The sequence below is a fragment of the Nannobrachium achirus genome, assembly GCF_963921795.1.
Source record: "Nannobrachium achirus genome assembly, chromosome: 18".
Taxonomy (NCBI): Eukaryota; Metazoa; Chordata; class Actinopteri; order Myctophiformes; family Myctophidae; genus Nannobrachium; species Nannobrachium achirus.
In genome coordinates this window covers 38,459,395-38,481,754 of record NC_137825.1, presented here as the reverse complement: position 1 = coordinate 38,481,754, position 22,360 = coordinate 38,459,395, and the positions used below count along the sequence as shown (strand labels likewise).

The window sequence follows — 22,360 nt, the reverse complement described above, 5'->3', positions numbered from 1 at the left end:
CAACATCTGTAACAGGGCCAGAACCCCCCCCCCCCCCGCCCGCCCACCCGCCTGCCCGCCTGCACACACTCCCCCTTGCCTATCCAGCTGTGATAATTTCAGAGCAATGCGTGTGGTCTTTAACTGACACTGGTTGTTTTATTGGTGGTTGCTTTGCTTACTCAACCAGCTCAGTGGTCTTGTGATTAGAGTGCCCACCCTGAGTCTGGGGGGATGGGGTTTGATCCCCTGTCGAGTCATAAATGGTATGGTAACCAATACCTCCCTGCATGGAAAGCATCAAGGGTTGGACTGGAGATACAGTATGTCCCTGCGACATACAGTACTAGTGTAATGTCCTGGGGGTGTACTTATACATCATGACTGGGGGGTGAACTTGTACATCAATTCGCCTCATGCAACAGAAACAGGAGCTAGGGACCCATTACTTTAGTTTGCTTACTTAGCTGTTAATTGATCCATGTGTTTTTCTTTGTTCAGGAAGGAGTGCAGTCAGTGATCTGAGTCTGACATTAGGAATGAATACGAATTCAAAGACGGGTGAAAAGTATCTAAATTATGTTTTAGTGGGCAACTGGGAATACTGGAGGCTAGGGCCTATCCATACCATTCATAGGGAGAATGTGAATGTCCTATAAAGATGTATCATGTACAGTAAAGGTCATATAAATATTAGAATGAGACAATTCTACTCATCTTGTGAGGGCTTGGTGTACTTCCACTCTGTCGACACTAGAGGGAGCCGCTGCACCACAAGACCGGTCCTCCTTTCTAATATACATTTATTTTAGGCTACGCTACTGGTCTTTTCCTCGGGTTAGGATATAGAGCAAATAAAACTGGGACGTTGAACACATGTGCTAAATGAAATGACTGACACTGGCAGGTTGTACGGTTGTGGTTTTCCCCATTACACAGTTTATTCGCTCTGCTGCTCATACCTGATTGGGTGGGACAAAACATATATTTCCCTGCTCCCCTCCCCACCAGCCCCACATCCATCTGCCAGCAGTGTCCTGAGTGCCGCAGCTCTGCTCAATTCTTTCATCGAGTCAGTCTCTTATTTGAACCCGTGCCCAGGCAGGCACTAGGCACTATAGGCAGACACAACCGCGCGCACAACCGACTCTGATCTGATCTCTCATGACGTGCGCTTTTGACCCCCTCCACCCTAGTGGATCTATCCGGGACCGGGACACAGGAGTTTAATGTGGGTATTTCAAAGGATTTTTGAATAATTCGTTGGATGTAAAAACGCTTAAAGAGAAAGAAGACACAGCTAAAAGTTGGCAGAGGACAACTGCACCGCTCCAGTGCGCACTGGCCCTGTTCAGAGATGTAGCGATTGCTGCAGAATATCTCATCACTTGCGAGTGATCTACGGGGGAGAGAGGTAGCCTGTCTCCATCTCGTAGAATGCGCGGCGTGTAGTGTGCGAAATGTTACTGCTGCACTGTTTGGACAGGAGTACCAAACTTGCGTAAAGAAGGCTTGCACATTTGGACGGGGCACAACATAACTGATCATGTCTGCAATACGGAGGAAATTCGGCGAGGACTACCAGGTGGTGAACACGCACCAGGGCATGACTTTCTCCGCGCCCGTGAGGAAGAAGAGGCAGCGGTTCGTGGAGAAGAACGGCCGCTGCAACGTCCAGCACGGTAACCTTGGCGGAGAGACGAGCCGCTATCTCTCCGACCTCTTCACCACGCTGGTGGACCTCAAGTGGCGCTGGAACCTGCTCATCTTCATCCTCACCTACACGGTGGCGTGGCTGGTCATGGCCTCGATGTGGTGGATCATAGCCCTGATCCGCGGCGACCTGAGCCCCGGCGGCCACGACCCGTCGTACACCCCGTGCGTCGCCAACGTTTACAACTTTCCCTCGGCGTTCCTGTTCTTCATCGAGACGGAGGCTACGATCGGGTACGGCTACCGCTACATCACGGAGAAGTGCCCGGAGGGCATCATCCTGTTCCTCTTCCAGTCGCTGCTGGGCTCCATCGTGGACGCCTTTCTCATCGGCTGCATGTTCATCAAGATGTCGCAGCCGAAGAAGCGCGCCGAGACGCTGATGTTCAGTCAGGACGCAGTCATCTCCCAGCGGGACGGCAAGTTGTGCCTCATGTTCCGAGTGGGGAACCTGCGGAATAGCCATATGGTGTCAGCTCAGATCAGGTGCAAACTCATTAAGGTAAGCGGCATGACCCCAGAACATGCGAGAAGCAATGTTGGGATATACCCAAAGGTGCGAATTAAATAGAGTTGTCTCCCGGCCCCCATCTCCTTTTAGTAGACCTTGTACCAGTGAACTGTACCGTCATGAAACTGTACCTTTTCCTATGTAAACTTCTAAAAAAGTCTTCAATCAATCAATCAAAACCTTTCTGCCGAAATTGCCGGAGAGACGAAAAGCACAATGTAATTTTTGGTGTGCAGTGGTGTAAGTAAAGTAACTAAGTACATGTAGGCCTATACCCTCAAGTACTGTGAGTACAATTTTTAGGTATTTGTAGGCCTACTTTAGTTTACTTGAGTATTTCCAATACTTTTACTTCTACTCCACTATATCTCAGAGGCAGAGGCGCCATGTTTTGTCCACGCCGCGGGGGGCTGAAGCCATATCGAGCGCTACCCCTCGCCCGTTTGCATACACGCAAATAGGCTATAGGAGCGCTCCGCAGGGTGCCACAACCCCACAGCCCCCACAGACTTGCCGCCTATGCTCAGAGGCAAATAGCCTAATGTAGGCCTAGTTTTACTCCACTAGGCCTACATTTATTAGAACATTTTTACTAGTTTATTAGTATGGTTACTTGTGGATTTATATTATTAGCCTTCAAAACATACATTAACTTCTTCAGCTCAACCCACCCATTGTGAGCTTGTAGATCTTCTATTTCAAAAAAAATTGTAGGCCTATACATTTGAAAACTTGAAATGGGACAATGTGCATAATAATGAGTACTTTTACTTTTGTACTTTACTTACATTTTGAAGTCAATACGCTTGTACTTTTACTCAAGCTATTTCTACTTCTACATTGCAGTATTGATACTTTCACTTAAGTCATAATAAATCAGAGTACTTTTTCCATTGTTTTTAGTAGCCTAGGCTACACCAAGGCTACGGTCAGAGGAACACGGTTCATTTGAGCAATATGAGGGAGGATTAACTCACATTCACTTAACTTGTTCTAAAAGTACTCATTATGTTTTATGAGTGCTTTCCAAGTCATGCATTGAATTTCCATTCATCACCATTCATCAACACAATTGACTGAATTCCCTGGGGGACACTAAGATGTCTTAGTGTTTCCACAATTTCATCTTGGTGACCAAGGTGAATTTGTGGAAGGGGGGGTGGTGTACTGTATAATTTAGTTTGCAAATGTATTTTAATGAGTGACACTCATTAAGATAGGTCTCCTGCACCAAATAGCTCAATGCCAGAGTCTAAACACGTGATGGACAATCAAACTGACCATTTATCTGTTTTCCTTAGCTTGTTTCTCTCTTGCTTTCCCTCCTTCTTTCCCTAATCCAATTTCTGATCTGCTGAGTGTGTTTTCAAGAAAAGTGGATGTCATCACAAATACTGTGTCCACCGGTCAGCAGAATGTCATTCAGTGGGCCATATAACTCCATCTCCTGTTTGTCTGTTGATCGGATATATTGTCCCCTGAGGTACAGTATATAGGGGGTAACAGGAAAACTCTACCTAAAACAAATTCGACCTCATTCGCACGACCGCACGTTTCCCAACGGGTCTGTGGCCTTAAAGGGGAAGACCACCCATTTTCAAGCAACACAGAAGGGGGGGAACTTTTTTTCTATTTCCACACAACTCCTCTAAGGTATATTAATGACAGTTCAATATTGAAAATGGGTGGTCTTCCCCATTTAAGCTAGATACAGAATATATATATATCCCAGAAAACTGACATTTGTAGAATGTGCCTATCAGTGGTTAAGGACCCCAAAATGTGTTTTTGGCCGCGGACCCCCATCTCAAAATATTTTGTTCCACGGATAGACCCCTAATGCAAAATATTTTGTTCCAGGGACCCCCAGAAGCAAAGATTAGATTTTGGTCTATTCTGCATCTAGCTTAAGGCCACAGACTTGTTGGGAAACACACAGTCGCGCGAATGAGGTCGAGTTTGTTTTAGGTCGAGTTTTCCTGTATTCATATAGGGAAATCTGTCTTGTTGACTGAAAGTTACATACCAGTTATCCTCTATTGAGCAAGACACAATGAAAAAAGATACTGTACTTCATATGGCTACACTTCTGGTTTGCTGACAGTGGAAAGTGAAATAAAGTTTTACAAAGTATACCCATTATTTTCAATATGGATGTTTCCAAAGTTGTAAAACTCCTCTTAAGGATGAAGGATGAGACCGATGTGCTGTGCTGCCTCAGCATAAAAGCAAAGAGGAACATAAAGCCACACAAAATCAAGACTTTAGAGTCTAAGCATTTAGAGGATGTTCTACTCCTCTTTACACCCAAGTGGACGAAAGATTTGAACCAACCAGTGCGACCACCATTGTCTCTTACTAGTGGAGCTACAATTACAAACATGAATTGGAAAATATTACATAATCATTATACAGGAATCTCTGTGTTACACAAAATCTGTCTCATATTGACCTCACGGTGTGGGCCTGAGAAAGAAGCAGAAATTCTGTGTTCTGAGAGTGTGTTCGGAAAGTGTCAGCTTCCCTGACCAACCCAAACCGTTGCCTTCACAGTTTAACAGAGTATCACGTCATGTTTGTGCCACTAAGTCAGCCCAGGATAAGTCCATGGTTGGCTAACCCGACCTGTCTGTCAATAAGAGCTTTCCTCTGATTGACAGACAGGAGCTGGAGGTGGCGGAGGAGGAATTGAGGATGCTATGATTCTCATTTGCAGTGACAAGGCACTGTGAGAGGGATTGGACATGTGAAAAGGAGGGATGAGAGGTACATTGGGAGATAATAGGAGAAGGATGCTGAAGATGGAACTGCCATGGTAAGAGGAGAAGTGGAAGGAAACCAGATGGACACACTGTGGCAACCCTGATGGGAATTAGCAGAAAGAAGAAGAATCAGTAGTTATTATTGGGACGACTTGCACCCTTTGTGACATGCACGGTCCCAAATAGGCCTAGTAATCATTAAGAAACAGAAAACAGGTTGGAATTCTGGCCTGAGGGAGGCACTGGAGTTATAGTCATGGGGTCACTCAAACGGTTCATCTTAAAATAATGATGAGCCTAACTAAAGAGTCTAAAAGCTGTGTTTACAACCAACCAGGTCATGGTTTGGACTGTCATCCTTAGATCCCCACAAAGTGTATTTCTATTGCACATTTCAACCCCCTTATAGACCCCTTAATATATTCATGTTCCCTGTTCAGAACCCAAGGCTTACAAATCGACTTAAACTGCGATTCTATTTAAAAGCATGCAGGAAACGATGATCCTGCAATCGCAGTATTATGTATTTACATAGGCCTATACAGTATATATTGACAGCATCAAGGAAGCCATTATACCTGATTCTGCATTTGCAGACAAAGATGCCTGCAGCAAGCATCCTTTTCACACAAAATCAGTTTTTCTTTGTTCCAACAGTCCCTGTCCAATTGTGCCTTGTTGTGACAAGCAGCTTTGAAGTGATTTCATCTCCTCTGAGGAGTGGCGCGATCATCTTAAGTGACAGTTTCTAAAACCTTAAGGCTGCAAAATGTGCTGTACATTACACATGCGGGTGAAACTTGTATGACATTACCCATGAAACTCGGGCCACAGTATGGTAGTGCTGGGCCATATGAACTAAATCAAATATCATACATTTTTTGACCAAATAGATGATATTGACATTTTGAGGGTTTAGTATTTGACGAATGTGACAATACGAACATTTTAGATTTTTAAGTATAAAATAAGCAAAGGACAACACTTATGCGTGTGGCTCAAGTCCAATTCAGACAGCACACCTCCGTTGTTTTAACAGGTTTCTTAGCAGTCATCACCCTCTCTACCAGGGGTCATCGCCATGATGGCTCGTGGTGGACATTTTTGTCAAAATAAAATTTTTGCCACGGACATACAAAATGAGAGGACGATAATGTTAACAGAAACACAAAGAGCTAGCCCTGAAAGACCATAACAGGTCTGTAACTCTGAGAGTTAAAGGGGCCCTTGCGGGGGCCCTTGCAAATAAAACATTTGAGAACCACTAGCATAGTCAGACTCCTATTTTGCGTGTTGTAATAAATCAGTGTCATACATATTCTGAAGAAAACCTAGTGGAGACTTCACATGCAGTAATTGGGTCTTATGATCAAAATAAGAACATTGTAATGGTGTGGAAAGAAATACACACACATTTGTCCGTGTATTGACATATTGATGACCCCTGCTCTCTTCGTCTTGGGTTTGACTAGGGCACTTCCACCTTCCAGTGTGGGCGGGGTTACTGGGACGTAAAATGTTTGGTCAGATACTGTCCCATTCTGCTAGCCTGATTGTCAGACTAACGCTTCACATAACTTGAGAAGCAGTTCACTCAGCGATGGTCTGGAGCACTGTTCCCAAACCTTTCAGATCGAGAACCTAAAGAGAGATTGCCCGGGAACCAAACTAGTGAAAATATTTTCACTACTTCTTAAACATTTTTTTCGTAAAATTTCTTAGATTTTTATTGTATTTCCTCGTGTAATTACTGAAAAGATCTTCGTATTTGTTTTAAATTCATGAAAGATTTGACTTTTTTGGGAATGTTTTTTGAAAATGTTTCTGAATTAAAAACTAAATGTGGGGATGAAGGGACCCATAAAAATGTGTCCGCAACCCACAAATGGGCCCCAACCCAGTGCTTGAGAACCAGTGGTCTGGAGCCAGGCCACAATGCTGCCACAATATTATGGCTTGAGAGTGAGAGTGTGTTGCAAAAACAGAGGAATGGGCGTCTACACAAAATAAGTCCCACTTAAGGTGTAAATTATTTGCTGCATTGATATCATATTCATACAACGGGTTCTTCTCTGTTGGCTAGGAACTTTTGAAAAAGTTAAAACGATAAATCTTTTGATACCTACAGGCGTGAAACTATCTGACAACTAGCAGAAATTCAATTCATGAAAGTACTGCAGTGGCTAGTGCAGTGTTAATGCAGGGGAAAGGACTTCGATCATGGCATTTCTGCTTCGGAAGGTGTACTGTGTAATCCAATTGTCCCATTGATGTGGCGTTATTCCCCAGCCACTGCAGTGATAGACTGCAAAGTCAATGTAACGGCACTGTACAGTAGTGCATATATCATCCACTACTACTGTACTTCCACTGGGGGAGCCAGGCCAGTTCTTCTATTCAGAACACTCAAGGTCAATGCCAGGCTACACAGTTGGCAGGAGAAAGGATGCATGTTGCAGTAAATCCTAATGACAGAGCTGTGTAAAGCACTGCAACAGGGCATCCGCAAATCAAAAGTCTGGGTTATAAGAATGATGGTCTGTGAATTGGTCAGGGTGCTGTAGCTCTTTCAATGTTAAAAATCATAGTGTATTGCATTCTTAATCAATACTTATATTATTTAGGATGCATAATAATTATTATGAAAAAATACTGCCTTCACTTGTTTGAAGGACAAACAAGCTTCTCTTTGCTCATTTTGTTTTCACATTGAAAGAACAGGGAAAAGTGACAGCAAAGCACATCAATGCAGTTGATGTGTATTTGCTGTAGGTCTACACATACTGTATGATATGCATATCATGGTTTAGTTCATAGACAGAAATGACAACTTCTGAAAATAAATGATGTTTTTGGACAACACAAATGTGCAAAGACGACCACAAACTATTATGATGTGGGATCATGGGTGCATCGCAGGGGGAGATCAATGGTGGACAGCACAGGTGGAGGGACAGACAAGACAAGACAAGACAAGACAGGCATGGTCTGCATGCCTGTCTCCGTGCGACACACCACCACATCTGCCAGGGTCTGACTTTTAGAGGAGGAGCAGAGGAATAGAAATGAGAGACTGGCCATTCTCTCTCTCTCTCTCTCTCTCTCTCTCTCTCTCTCTCTCTCTCTCTCTCTCTCTCTCTCTCTCTCTCTCTCACACACAGCACAGTCTGTGTATATACAAATACATAAAAATTATTAAAATGTAAATACAAGTGTGACTATTATATTTGATCTCGGGTGGTGGGTTGGTAAAGATGTTTATCTCCCTGGCCTGCTCTTAAATTATTTTCTGCTATTGTGCTGAGCAGGGAGTAATGTATAATAGAGCCTGAACGGCAAGATCAAATATAACATTCACATTTGCTTTTACATTTTTTACAATAAAATGTTCTCAATCTATTTGTGAGTTATCTGACTAAACTATAGCAGATCTACAAATGTACCATTTCTCAATCTCAATAGGGGCGGGACTACAGCCAGAGGCTGTGGCTATTTGGGGGTCCTTGGTTAGGGCGTTGTTGAGAGAATGTTATCGTATGCACACATGAACATCCCATGTCCACGTCTCGTGTCCTAGCTCACTGTCTTTCTCCCCCTCCCTTTCTCTCTCTGTGTCATTCTGTTCTCCTCTGTCTAACAACACACACATGCGCACACACACGCACGCGTACACACACGCAGAAGGAAGTGAATCACCCTTCAAAGGGCCTGCTTTCACTCAAGCTAAATCTCAGGTGGCTTGGTAAATGAAGCATTCCCTCCGTATCAGGCCCCGTTCCAAAGACCATTAATTTCCCCCCTTGTGGCAGCAACTCTTTAGCATCAATACCCGGGAACAACATAAGGCTGTCGCCGTCTCAGCACCACACAGTATGACACAGAACGGCAAAGGCTGCAGCGCAGACGTGGCGACCTCCACATGCATGTCGAGATGTCACACAGGTTATACTGAACATGTACAGCGAATATAGAATTACCTATAAAGATTTGAAGCAGGGAAATTAATGATAATTTCATAATAATGAACCTTGGAACCTAGATAATGTCAGGAGTCTGAAACACGGTAGCGTGACCAAAATGCTCCAGCTGAAAATTAGTAGTGCCGTTACGCTCTCAAATGGGACGATTCGAGGAGAACATAATCCCTATAATCCACCTTAGGCACTCAGAGGAAGGTGTGTTACACTCCCTGTATCAAAAAGTTTCTCTTTGAAGATAGAGAGGTTCGTGGAGGGACAAAACTGCTATTTTGCAGTCGTTAACTTCACCAACTTCAAGGGCATTCGCTATATCGGCCAGATGGCCACTATCCTAAACTCTCTTGCTCCCACCTGCATTTTCTTTCTTAATTTATCACGGCTATGACCAGAAGTAGTCATGCGGTTTTGTTGCTGTAGTTGTTGTTTTTTTATTCCCATGGCATTTTCTCTTCCTTAGATAGATTTGGAAGTTTCATTATTCATTATTTTCCTCAGTGTTACTTGATTGAAGATTATATAAGCAAGAAGGGGTTCTTCCTATGCCCTTTTTGTGCACTCGAGTTAGAGCACAGACAAAAACACACACAAAAATGGTGCCATATTATAATTCATGAGCATTAGTGAGGAGTGAGGACAAATTATACGAAGATAGGTTGAAAATGGGCAAAGTCGTCCTTGTAGTATGCAAAAGTAGTATTTGAAATAGGGCTTAAGTACTTTTACCCTTCATAGACATGTAGTGGAGTCAAAAGTACAATATCTATCTTTGAAATGTAGTGCAGTGAAAGTCATACAGTAAGTATCCAAATACAACAGTACTCAAGTTAATGTCTTTGTTGCGGTCCACCACTCTTTATTCATATTTGTACTGTCCTCGCCATATCATTCTCTTATGGATTTTTATACCGTTCATCTTTCAGATTATAAAATATCCCTATCTCCAAGATTTATTCAAGATCTCATCCTGTGGGAAGAATAGAAAGCCATGTAGACTCAATAAACATGGTGCTGATGTCACCCTGTCTGAACCTTCCGGGGGAAATCATTACTATTTCGGTATGATGATGCCTACCATTAGTTTTGGCGTGGGGTTATGAGGAAACAGCTTTTGCTCACAGAGACAAGCCAGGGAGCACTTGCGTCTTCCTGTGAAATGTCACACCCTTCTGTCCTCAGCATCACTGTGAAAATGAATCACAGACCAGTCGCCATCTGTGGACCAAGAGGGTGCTCTGTGAAAAGGCCGGAGCACAGCCTTGCATACAAGAGAATAGCGGGCAACAGGCAGAGAATAAGCACCTCTTGCATCCCAGTTCATTTGGGAACGGGTGGAGTTATCTGAGGAGATGTAGTATTTTTTTCTTATTACTGTGTAAATATATAAATATATTTTATTCACTTACTCACACGGCGGGACGGAGATCAAAGTAGAAGTAGGCATGGGTTGTGGCAGGGTTTCTTATCTCCAGCCTTAGGATACCACAAGCCCTTTACTATCTTCTGAGCAGAGGACAGCCATTCGCTTCATTTCTTCTGGAACAGCACTTTATATAACTTCCTGTCTTTTGCATATCGGAAGGATAAAGAGGCATACAAATGGGTTTGTGAAAGGGGTTTATAAATTTAAAATGTTCCCTTCCTCGCCAAGTTTTCGCCATTACTGTGTAGCTTAACTTAATTTAAGAGCAAAGAGAGCACGATATTTTACCGGACTGTGGCATCTTTCAGAAAATATAGCTTTTGAACAGATCCAATAGGAACTAATGAGAGTCTTGGCAGTCAAGCTAGATAGCAGTGATAATGCTCTGAGAATGAGGATGCATCCGTACAGTAAATGATTATCATAAAGTATTGCAAACAAAACATAGTGCCCACGTTAACTGTAAGCGACTTGAGATATGTTGAAATTGACGTTAATGGTAATGTAATAATAACAAAGTGCAATGTAATAGCAGATCTTTAACAGTCCCTTGACATCAGCCTATTAATCATTTCATATCCAAGGTCCCCCGTGCTACAAATGTACACTCTCCTATAATAGCTCTTAACCCATTTTAAATAAATGTCCCCTCATATAGCAGCATTCTATCAATATTAGCATCTAAACGCTGCATTTGATGGAAGCTCACAGGTTTGATCTCCGCCTCATGTCAAGCCATGGTTATGGGGATATTTCTGCCATATCCAGATCCAGGGATTTGCACATCCAATATGTGCAGACTTGATGCAACTGTTGTTTTGTTTCTTTATCTGTTGCACCATCTCTCTCTCTCTCTCTCTCTCTCTCTCTCTCTCTCTCTCTCTCTCTCTCTCTCTCTCTCTCTCTCTCTCTCTCTCTCTCAGCATGATGCTGTAAACAGGAGAGCACAATTAGAAACACCTTGCTGATCAATTAGCCCTGGCACTGTTCATGTGAGTCACCCCCACCATCTCCAGTCAGGGAGTGTTCACAAAAATAATCCCCCATTGTACATTCCCTTTTGCAGCTATTGTTTTTAATCTTTATTTGTTTATTTTGTTTTAGTATCATTATTTTTCTAATTAGTATCTTGTGTATATTTTATTGCCATTATTGCACAGTCTTGCAGAGTCAGCTTCCTTACTCCTCGAACATGACAATGTGGGTCAAAGCATGGATTTTGGAAAATGTTGCTGAATAATTATGACCATTTTTCTCATGCCATAATCCGTGTTCAGTATTATAGTTCTATATTGTTAGTGTGGTTGCCTAGAGGGCAACACACTATACTGTAGTTCTAGTGTAGCTTTCTTCATCTTTATTTCCTGGATAAACTATCCAGACTATAAATAGTAAGTCCATTGAGTTCTATGGGGGAGTGGTGCTAGCTTGAGGATTGGTCAAGCTTCACATGACAATTTGGCTACAATATATTCGCAAACACGCTGTCAATTTCCCAGAATTGCATCTTTCCAGTATTATTAACAAACTATCTTCTACATGTTGAAATAGGGCCTTTTCAAGACTGAACTCTTGCTGTTTCAGACTAATCCTATTGCTTTATAAAACGAGATTCCAAGTTCTGTTGAAGCTAGAACAGGGCAAACAACACTATGGAATGTGGTCTGGTCTCTTGCCAGAATGAAGCAGTTCCTCTGAAAGGCATTGAGGTGGAGGTTGAAGTGAGCGACCATGTGGCTACAGTGACCTCCATTCTACAATATGAGAACAAGGAGGAGAGCCCCGTAGAGGCCATCTTTGTCTTCCCTCTCCCTGGCGATGCTGCCGTCTGTCATTTCAGCGCAAAGATTGGACAGTCAGAGGTTGTGGCCGAGGTGAAAGAGAAACAGGAGGCCGGAGAGGAGTATGACGATGCACTGAGCTCAGGCCAGCAGGCCTTCCTATTGGAGGAGAGCGAGCAGAGCCCCGACGTGTTCTCGATGAGGGTGGGCTGTCTGCCTCCGGGGAAGAGCGCCTCCATCAGGCTGGAGTACGTTACCGAGCTGGGTGTGGAGGCTGACGATGGACTGAGGTTCTGTCTGCCTGCTGTGCTCAACCCCCGCTACCAACCTCAAGGCGGTGGGAGTGGTCAGTCTCAGGTGACCTCTGTTCCAGCCTCTCTAGTGCCCTACAGTCTGTCCTTTTCTGCCAGAGTGACCTCTACTCGACCTGTCTCTAAGGTAGAGTCCAACTGCTCCCTGGACCCTCTTCAGTACCTCAACACAGAGCTGACCCAGGCCACGGTCCGTCTGAGTGACGGGCACAAGTTTGACAGAGACGTGGAACTGTTGGTTTATTATAAAGATGCCCACCAGCCCGCTGCTATTGTAGAGGCGGGAAAGGATTCTGCCAAGCCTGGCTCTCTGATGGGCGACCCAGTGGTCATGTTGAGCCTGTACCCCGAGTTCCCTAAAGCTGTGACGTCATCACTGGCTTCATGTGGGGAGTTCCTGTTTTTAATTGATCGTTCTGGCAGCATGGATTATCCCATGAACAACATGCATGAGGGGCCAGCTCGCATTGGCAGTGCCAGGGACACACTGCTACTGCTACTGAAAAGCTTGCCAATGGGCTGCTACTTCAACATATTTGGCTTTGGAAGTAAATATGACCACATCTTTCCTGCGAGTGTGGAGTACAGCCAGACCACCATGGATGAAGCTTTGGAGAAGGTCAAGACTATGTCTACTGATCTGGGCGGAACAGAAATCCTAAAGCCTCTCAAACACATCTACAAGCAGCCCTGCGTTCCCAATCAGCCCAGACAGCTCTTTGTCCTTACTGATGGTGAGGTGGAGAATACCAAGGAAGTGCTAGATCTGGTGAGAAGAAATGCGAGTTCTCACAGGTGCTTTACTTTCGGGATTGGGGAGGGGGTCAGCTCTGCTCTCATCACTGGGATGGCCAAGCAGGGAGGAGGTCATGCCCAGTTCATCACAGGAACCGAGAGGATGCAACCCAAAGTGATGCAGTCTCTGCGCTTTGCCCTGCAGCCGGCTGTGGTGGATATTTCTGTTTCATGGGACCTGCCAAAAGGAGTGTCTGTAATACCTCTGTCTCCGCCTATCACAACCCTTTTCCAGGGCCAAAGGTCACTAATTTATGCCCAGCTGACTGGAGAAACTTTAGGGGCTAGTGAAAGCAGTGTGACAGTGGAGTATAGCCTGGCACATCAACCTTATCAGAACAAGCTTGGCTTCAGTCTCAGACCTACCAAGGGCACCAGAATGACAGTCCACAGGTTGGGGGCTCGGACCCTGATTCGCTCCCTGGAGCTGGAACAGAGAGACAAGCGAGGGCAGCAGGATAAAGCAGTGTTTGTTTCAAATATTTTGATTAATTTTGCATCAAGTATAAGGCATAGTGTCATGACAAAGATAATTTTTTTAAGAAAACAAATACAAACAAGAAAAACACAACAAAAATACACACAACATAACCCCCAAAGAACCCTCCCCACCCCCCTCAGCCAGGAGGAAGCAGTGAAGAAGAAGGTTGTGGAACTCAGCATCCAATCAGGAGTGAGCAGTGCCTTCACTGCCTTCATCGCTGTCAACAAAGGAATCGGGGAGGCTGTACAAGGACCTCTGTTGTGCAGAAATGTTCCAGTACCAATGCTAGCATGTTCCAGTACCAAGAGACTACCTAAGCCTAAGTACCTAAGCTACCAACAGATGAGTCATGCTCTAAAAGATGAGCTTGCTCTAGGTGAAGATGATACTCAACCTCTTATGAGGTGTATCTCCATCCTTCAGATCCATCCTGAAGATACACTAACAGACAAAGAAGCCATGGATCATCTGGAGAGTGAGAACAAGATTCTGAAAGAACAGATTGCTAACAATGCCCAAAGAATCGCAGACATGAAGGGGATAATGAGAGAGGAGAGGGTCTATGGGTGGCCCAGGCTGCCACCCATAGACCCCTTGCTCCAGGTGATCACCCTCCAGAAGGCTACTGGTTTCTGGACCCTAGTTCCAGAGCTGACTACTGTGCTTGGGAAGACTCAGGAGGAGTTGGTAAAGTCAAAGCCTCTACCAGTAACCAAGGAAGTTTGGGCCACCATTTTGGCTCTAATCTGGCTCCATGGTTTCAGGATGGAAGCCCAGGATGAGTGGCAGCTTTTGGCTCTGAAGGCAGTGTCCTGGGTTCATGCTCAGAAAGTGGGCTGCATGACTGAGTGTGTGGAGGCTGGAAATACCTTGTTGGGTTGCAAGGTGCAGAAAGATGACCTGGGCCTCCAAGACAGGGGTGTCCAAAGTGCAACTCGGGGGCCAAATTTGGACTGAGGACAATTTTTATATGTATTCCTAAATTGCTCTATAAACGGTCTGCCAGCACCGTCAAACAAGAATATTTTATAGTATAATTTGTCAAGATTCTTTGTTCCCCCTCTTTCTGAAGGGGTCAAATAAAGTCTATTTTATTGTAATTTATAACTAACCCATCTGGTTACATTTGGTAATGTGAGTTATGTGTGTTTTGTTAAGAGCACAAGCCTGACAAAAGACCTTGATATTAAATATTGATGATGATAATAAAATCTTTTAATTGCGATGCAAACTGTATGTATGTGACTTTGTTATGGTTTGACCGAAAGTACATTATGTCATGGGATACAGTATTATAGTTGGCCCTTGGGTGTTTTAATATTTTCTAATGTGGCCCCCTTTGAAAAATGTTTGGACACCCCTGCTCTAAGAGGTTCATCCTACCTGGCTCCTCCTTGCCTATCCCCCTGCCGCTACCAGTGGGGTTGCAACAAGGCATGCAATTGTCTGGTCTATACCCTGAATAACCCATCATTCAATAGTCCACTCTGTGCTCTTAGTTTTATGTAACCGGATGACATTAACAGGATTTTTGCTTAATTGTGGGCTCGCCTAAAAGACGAGAACACTATGTTATCTTCATTATTTATTTATTTACCAATTTCGGCCGCAGACAGTACAAAAGCAGGGCCCTTAGCCAATGAGGTATTTGGCGGAAAAACATCTGGGAGTGGTGTTAGCTGGAGTATTGGTTGAGCTTCACATGACAGTTAGCACGCTGCGGAAAAACAACAATTTATTTGATTACGTTTTTATTTTAGTTATTTTAAAAAAATGTTTATTTACAAGCGAGCCCACACTGTTTCGTAGGAACAGTACTTCTAGTTTCTAATGATTTATGGTCTGATTCTCTACCAAATTTTAAGATTATTTATTATTATTACTTTTTCATGGTGCAAACCACTCATTTCACTTTGTGTGTATTAGTACAGATCTCCATATATGGAGATCCGTGCTCATACACATGAATTAACTGATGTCATGGACAGAACGGCCCATACAATGTCAACACACTATAGTACTCCCCTAAAGTGTATTCTTTATAGAGTAACCTTTAGCCAGTGAGGGAGCTTGCCCAACCTTATTGAGCGGTGGTAAACCGCTCCATAGAGTGGCTGTGCGTGTGTCTGTAGCCACTTTTCCTCAGCGTTTTGCCATAGAACTGTGTTTTCCTCAGCGTTTTGCCATAGCAGTGTGTGTGTGTGTGTAGCCACATTACATCACATTACATCACCAATTACATCCTAGACCTATCTGTAGCCACTTTTCCTTAGCGTTTTGCCATAGCAATGTGTTTTCCTCAGCGTTTTGCCATAACAATGTGTGTGTGTGTGTGTGTGTGTGTGTGTGTGTGTGTGTGTGTGTGTGTGTGTGTGTGTGTGTGTAGCCACATTACATCACATTACATCACCAATTACATCCTAGACCTATCTGTAGCCACTTTTTCCTCAGCGTTTTGCCATAGCAGTGTGTGTGTGTGTGTGTGTGTGTGTGTGTGTGTGTGTGTGTGTGTGTGTGTGTGTGTGTGTAGCCTGTATTACATCACCAATTACATCCTAGTCTGTAGCCACTTTTTCCTCAGTGTTTTGCCATAGCAATGTGTGTGTGTGTAGCTTGTATTACATCACCAATTACATCCTAGACCTATATCCTAGTCTGAAGACGTTATGCAAGCACGACCACCGCTCACTTCACATTGGGTGTGATTTTTCTTTATAGAGTACCTTTTAGCCAATGAGGGAGCTCGCCCAACTTTGGTTTAGGTTAGTTTAGTTTAGTTTGATCCTCATCAACATAATAACTTATGATAATTTATTCTTTATAGAGTTTAACTTTAAGCCAATGAGGGAGCAGCGTTCTCGTGATGTCACTGAGAACGGCAACCACACTTGCAATTTCCCAGAATTGCATCTTTATAATTAGTGAGGTTGCCCAACAGGTCAAAACACACTGTAGTCCTGGGGAAACTTTATTCTAGGGAAACATTTTTTACAGAGTAAGTCAATTGAGTTTAAACAATTTCCCATGACAATCTGGCTATCCAGAGAATAAATAGACAACCACACTTGCAATTTCCAATTGCATCTTTTCTAGTTTTATTTATTGTTGAATTGCCTGTTTTTATGTCGTAATGTTTTGTTTGTCTCAGACTAAGGACTAAAATGGAAATAAGTCACAGACTTTATTGTGTTTATATCCTTGACATTTCCCTGAGAAACCATGATGTCTAATACATCAAATCAAATCTGAGTCAGATAGATTGGCTAAGCCACTGAGGAGAAAAACAGATCTTCATTTTATAGTAGGATGGTAGTGTTTTTTGAGCAGTGCTCCTAAAACAGGAGCTGTAGCTCCTACATCTGTCTTTGTCTGGTCAGAGCCCAATGGGAAAACACAGCCAAAAATGTTGATGCTTAAGTAAATTGAAGCGCAGCCTTCAATTTCTGGCCTACATTCTGGCACAAACAGCTCAGTTTGTTGTCCGGACGAAAATCCAAGGGAAAAATGTGTTAAAAAAATTCAGACACAAATGTTGTTTCACGCCAGGGTCCCATTGGCCAAGCTTTGCAGGACACGTTGTGATTGGCTGGTGGGACACTTGATGAAATTACCGGTAACTCATAATATAAATAGCACCCCTCACTTCACACTAGGTGTAAAAAAAATACCTGGGATCTGTCTGGGCTCTGAAGCAATTAAGGCCTACATCTGGCCTAGATCTGCTCTCCTCCACATTCCTACTGAGTGACTGCTCATGACTACTACTGACTCTGTTTTTTGCCACTCAATAAGCCTTCCGGGTGTGATGATGTCATGCATACCCATTACCCTCTATTAAATTATATCATAAAATAGCACTGCTCACTTCACACTAGGTGTGATATTTTTTAATCGTAGGATAGTAGGAATTTATGGTAGGAGGGCAGTAGTGTAGGATTTTATAGTAGGCTTGTAGGATTTTATAGTAAGATTGAGGGGATTTATAGTCTGATTGTAGGATTATTCAGCACAGTAGGAAGTGACTCATTTCCATGAGCAAGACACTGCTGCTGCCTTGAAGTGTCTTCTGCTGCTTGTGCGACTCCTGCCTGTCAATTTTCTGATTGATTTGTGTTGTTGTCCTGCAGTCCCGCCAGACCCCAGAGGGGGAGTTCCTGCCCTTGGACCAGTGCGAGCTGGACGTGGGCTTTGGGACGGGGGCGGACCAGCTCTTCCTCGTGTCGCCCCTCACCATCTGCCACGAGATCAACACCAAGAGTCCGTTCTTTGACCTGTCGCAGCGCTCGCTCATGAACGAGCAGTTTGAGATCGTCGTCATCCTAGAGGGAATCGTCGAGACAACTGGTTAGAATTATTTTCTTTTTTTTTCATGTAATATTTAAATAAGCTAGACTTTTATTTTAAGCCAATGGTGTAGCACGATCCTCAGTTATATGTAATGCAACACAATATTTAATACAATTGTTAATTTCGACACGACACGATTTACTTTATTTCATTCATACGCTTCTCTTCGTAATGATTACTTCCTGTGTTTTCTCATGTTTGTTTACACTCCTGTCCATAACCACGGGCGTCACAAGGGGGGGGGGGGGGGGGGGGGGGAGTGGGACTGAGTTACTAGGGCCCAAGGTGGAGGGGCCTTAATTATTTTATACTTTAGCTTTTGAAAAATAGCAGATATACAATCTCACAGCACGGCACCGAGTGCCGCGCTGCAAGCTTGTAGATCTGCTATTTTTGAAAAGTCGTGAAAAAATGTGTGCAAATCTTTGAATATATATGTATTTTTTAAGCGAATATTTGTAACTCAAATTTTTCTTCTGGGGGGAGGGGGTCCCTGGAACTAAATATTTTGAGATGGGGGTCCGTGGCCAAATACATATCATTTTGGGGGTCCTTCACATGAAAAAGTTTTATCACCATTGACATAGAAACATAAGTTTTTCAAAAAACCTTAGAAGGATTTGAAATATTCAAAGTCTGGCACAAATTTCTCAGGATTTTTCAAAAATAGCAGATTACAAGCTCACAGCGCGCCGTGCTGTGAGCTTGTAGATGTGCTATTTTTTTAATCGTTAAAGCACAAAATAATACGTTCCCAGTCTAAATGGGTTAAACCCCCTCCCCTATGAAGAACATTCATGGGGGGCCCGGAGTGAATCCTTGTACCCAGAGCCCAGGATTTGGTGCCTATCATAACACCCTGTTAAATTCTGATTTGACCTCCATCTACTGTAGGTATGACGTGCCAAGCCCGCACGTCTTACACTGAAGACGAAGTCCTTTGGGGCCACCGCTTCCTGCCCGTCATGTCTCTGGAAGAGGGATTCTTCAGGGTCGACTACTCACAGTTCCACAACACCTTTGAGGTCAACACGCCTCCGCACAGCGTCAAAGAGCAGGAGGAAAACTCTGCCCTGACGTCGCCCAACCCTCCGCCGGCCGCCATACCGACCTCCGCGTCTCCTCCCCTGGGCAACGAGGGCCGCGGGGCCCGCAGGGAGAGGCTGCCGTCGGCGGACTGCATTGACCACGCCGAGGACCGCGTGTCCAGGCTTCCGAGCAAACTGCAGCGCATGAACTCCGTCAAGGAGGAGCACTTTCGGAGGGGGCTGAAGTCGGGGTCTGGCCTGCCGGGGCCGAAGGCCTCCAGCACGGGGGACCTGCCACTGAGGATTCAGAGGCTCAGGTCCAGCTCCATCCCGGTCAGTGGGCACGGGGAGCCAGAGGAGCAGGTCCAGCTGTTGGCCCTGGATGTAGATCCTGGGGAGGCAGAGGTGGAGAGACACACACTACCTTCGGTTATGAACCCGACCCCAGTCCAGATCCCCTCGGCCGGGGGTCGGCCAGAGGACAACCTTCCGGCAAAGTTGCGCAGAATGAACGCCGACCGCTGACTCTTGGTGACTATTATTGACTAAGAACAATTCAGAGGTTTGAAATCAAGCTTGATGGGCATTGTACGTTTTCAATGTTAATGGAGACTACTGTGAACTATTTTTATCTTTTTTCAAACAGCTTTTCTTGCCTAATGTGTTTCATTGTGTGAACGGCTTTATACAAAGTTGTCCATTTACAATGGCAACGTCAACAAGCCATCCGTCCACTCATGCTGTGAGTAATTCTTAAACAGATCACCATCTGTGCCCCACTAACACTTTGCTCTTGTATTCACACACTTTTATTCTCCAGAAAAGCACCCGACATTACCCTATCATTAACAAGATATTTCATTTTCCATTCTTTAAACACGAAAATAGCAATCACAAATTGAGATTCACGGGGATGTTTACTTTTTACTTGTCTTTGAATGTTGTGTGGGAAATCTGTTCAAATTCACATGAAAATCCAGGTGTGTAAGTGAATTATTATACCTATTTATTTATCTATTATCTATGTATTATATTGTTTATTTGAACATTGACTGAATTTCCTACTACCACTGTATAACTAGCTTACTTACTTGCATTGGTGCATAATGAACGGGTGAAAAAGGTACATTTTTGACTGCTTTATATATTTTAAAAGAATAAAGAATATATATGTTTAAGATTGCAGGAACACTGACTTCAGGGGGATGTATATATCATATTTATTAATGCTTTTTCAGGCATAACAAATGCTTCATATATATATAATCACTACAATATGATAATAAATCTCTTGTGAAAGCACAAGTATGCCCCTTTAACTGTGATTTTATATGCAACGTGCTGCATCAACTTTTCTATGGATTCGTTTTCATTTAAGTTGCGTCAGTCAGTTATTTATCCCAGAGGTGTTTCATGCCTGCAGAGCAAAGTACAATTAGCTCATGCCTGGCCTTGCTTGTTCACACGAATATCCATCAAATATTGACTAACACTTTTGATTTAAGAGCGTTCTCTCTCTCTCTCTCTCTCTCTCTCTCTCTCTCTCTCTCTCTCTCTCTCTCTCTCTCTCCCCCCCCCCCCCCCTCCCTCAATCAATTGGAAGGCCTTCAAGGTAAAACGGGACTATTGGACTATTGAATAGGTAGGTTCTGTTGAGATTCTGTCTCAGACCATTAAAGGTGCATTGTACATTACTTGCAGAGCCAAGGGTCTGAGACGCAACCCACACAATCCCTGTGCATCTTTACTAAGCAGCTCTCAAACGAGATGCCTTCATTTTCTCCTAAGGCTATGGGCAAGGGGCTAATGAATTTAGCGGTCGCAAGGCCGACATAAATCATTACGATGCTTGAACCTGCTGCTCCATGGCACTTAGTTCATTCCTCTTGACTGTGGCTACAGAGTTCTCTCTGGAGTATTACCGTAAGTGAGGATGTCTATATGGTCCAGCTTACACGTCTGACAATGTCCAGGTCAAATGAGTCATTCTTTTACACCGTAGTATAAAACATGTTATTGGATTGCTTATGTAACTCGGTACAAAAGAGTACAAACATGACATCAGTTTAAAATGACAAAAACGTAGATTAATGACTGGGTGGATAACAAACAGGACCATTCATCATGTATACTACTGTGATATGAATACTGAATAATACAAATACAGTCAAGTGCTTATTTCATTTGTCAAAAATCATTGTTATATATTTTGTTATCATTGCTTGGAGAAATAACTAATCTCATTTTACAGTCAGTGGCACTTTCCTAGTGGAATGCAGATTCCCCCACAACAGGAAGCAAGTAAAAGGATTTCAAGAATAGAACAGTTCTTCATTATGGCAATGATCAATGTCCGTGTGAAAGTTCACATTGATTGGTTAAACCGCTTGATGAATTGATTAAGACTGACTAGCAGACTGAGGTTTTGTCATTTTATAGTTTTATAGTACGATGTACCGTACGGTCTATCAACAGTGAATATAATGAGTAAATAAATATACACCCGATCAAACATTTATATTCTATCAGCCGTTGTCCAAGGTCCAAGGTTTTTCTTTTTTTGTTACATGTTTTTGTGTACATAGAGCAAAACTTAATTTAAAAGGCAGTTCTGTCATTATTCTGTACTGAGTACAGCTCAGTCCATATGCAAATGTGCCACATTCAAGCAGGAGTAATTAATCCAAGAACAAAGCAGAACATAAGGTTATGGAGTTTGATACCATACAAAGGGCTGATGTAACTCTTGTACTGGGTGATGATGATTGCTATTGCTCCCGATGAGCAGTAGGGGCTAAGGTTGGTGCCTGTATGCTGAAGGGTGAGTGTAATCACTAAAGCGCTTTGGAGAAAGGAGGCCGTATAAATGCACCATTTACCTTTTTATGTTCAGAACCAAAGTTACATGAAAAGGTCTGCTCAAGAAAAGCCATGTGCCTCTTGGGGTGTCTGGAAAGTATGAGTAACAGAAAAGCAAGATTTTCTTCTTTGCCTCAAGAGGTGTTAAAGAATAAAACACACAAATAGTATACTAAAGCAATGCAATTCCTACATTCTCAGGCTATTAAATCAATATTTGCAAAGGAAAAAACTATATCAAAGCTAAAAGCCAAAGAACATAGGCTTTAAACTTTAATCACTAGTATGAAACCGAAAAGCTATTCCCTTTTTTTTGTCCAATTTCGTTGACTCATTGAAGTCTATAGCCGATACTGGGATCTACAGTCAATTGGCCTATTTTATTGCAGG

At 43.3% G+C, this 22,360-nt stretch overlaps 2 protein-coding genes across 2 annotated transcripts; both read left to right on the top strand.

Moving 5' to 3' along the window:
* Positions 1–1,525: 1,525 nt before the first annotated feature.
* On the top strand, positions 1,526–19,636 carry LOC308303431 (G protein-activated inward rectifier potassium channel 1-like; the record flags this gene model as incomplete). The annotated part of the gene is made up of 3 exons (XM_080747795.1): positions 1,526–2,194; positions 17,864–18,080; positions 18,978–19,636. 3 exons carry the CDS (start codon positions 1,526–1,528, stop codon positions 19,634–19,636), a joined length of 1,545 nt encoding a protein of 514 aa, XP_080603921.1.
* Positions 12,018–14,693, top strand: LOC308303785 (von Willebrand factor A domain-containing protein 5A-like; the record flags this gene model as incomplete). Its single annotated transcript, XM_080748279.1, has 2 exons — positions 12,018–13,718; positions 13,878–14,693. 2 exons carry the CDS (start codon positions 12,018–12,020, stop codon positions 14,691–14,693), a joined length of 2,517 nt encoding a protein of 838 aa, XP_080604405.1.
* Positions 19,637–22,360: the final 2,724 nt, after the last annotated feature.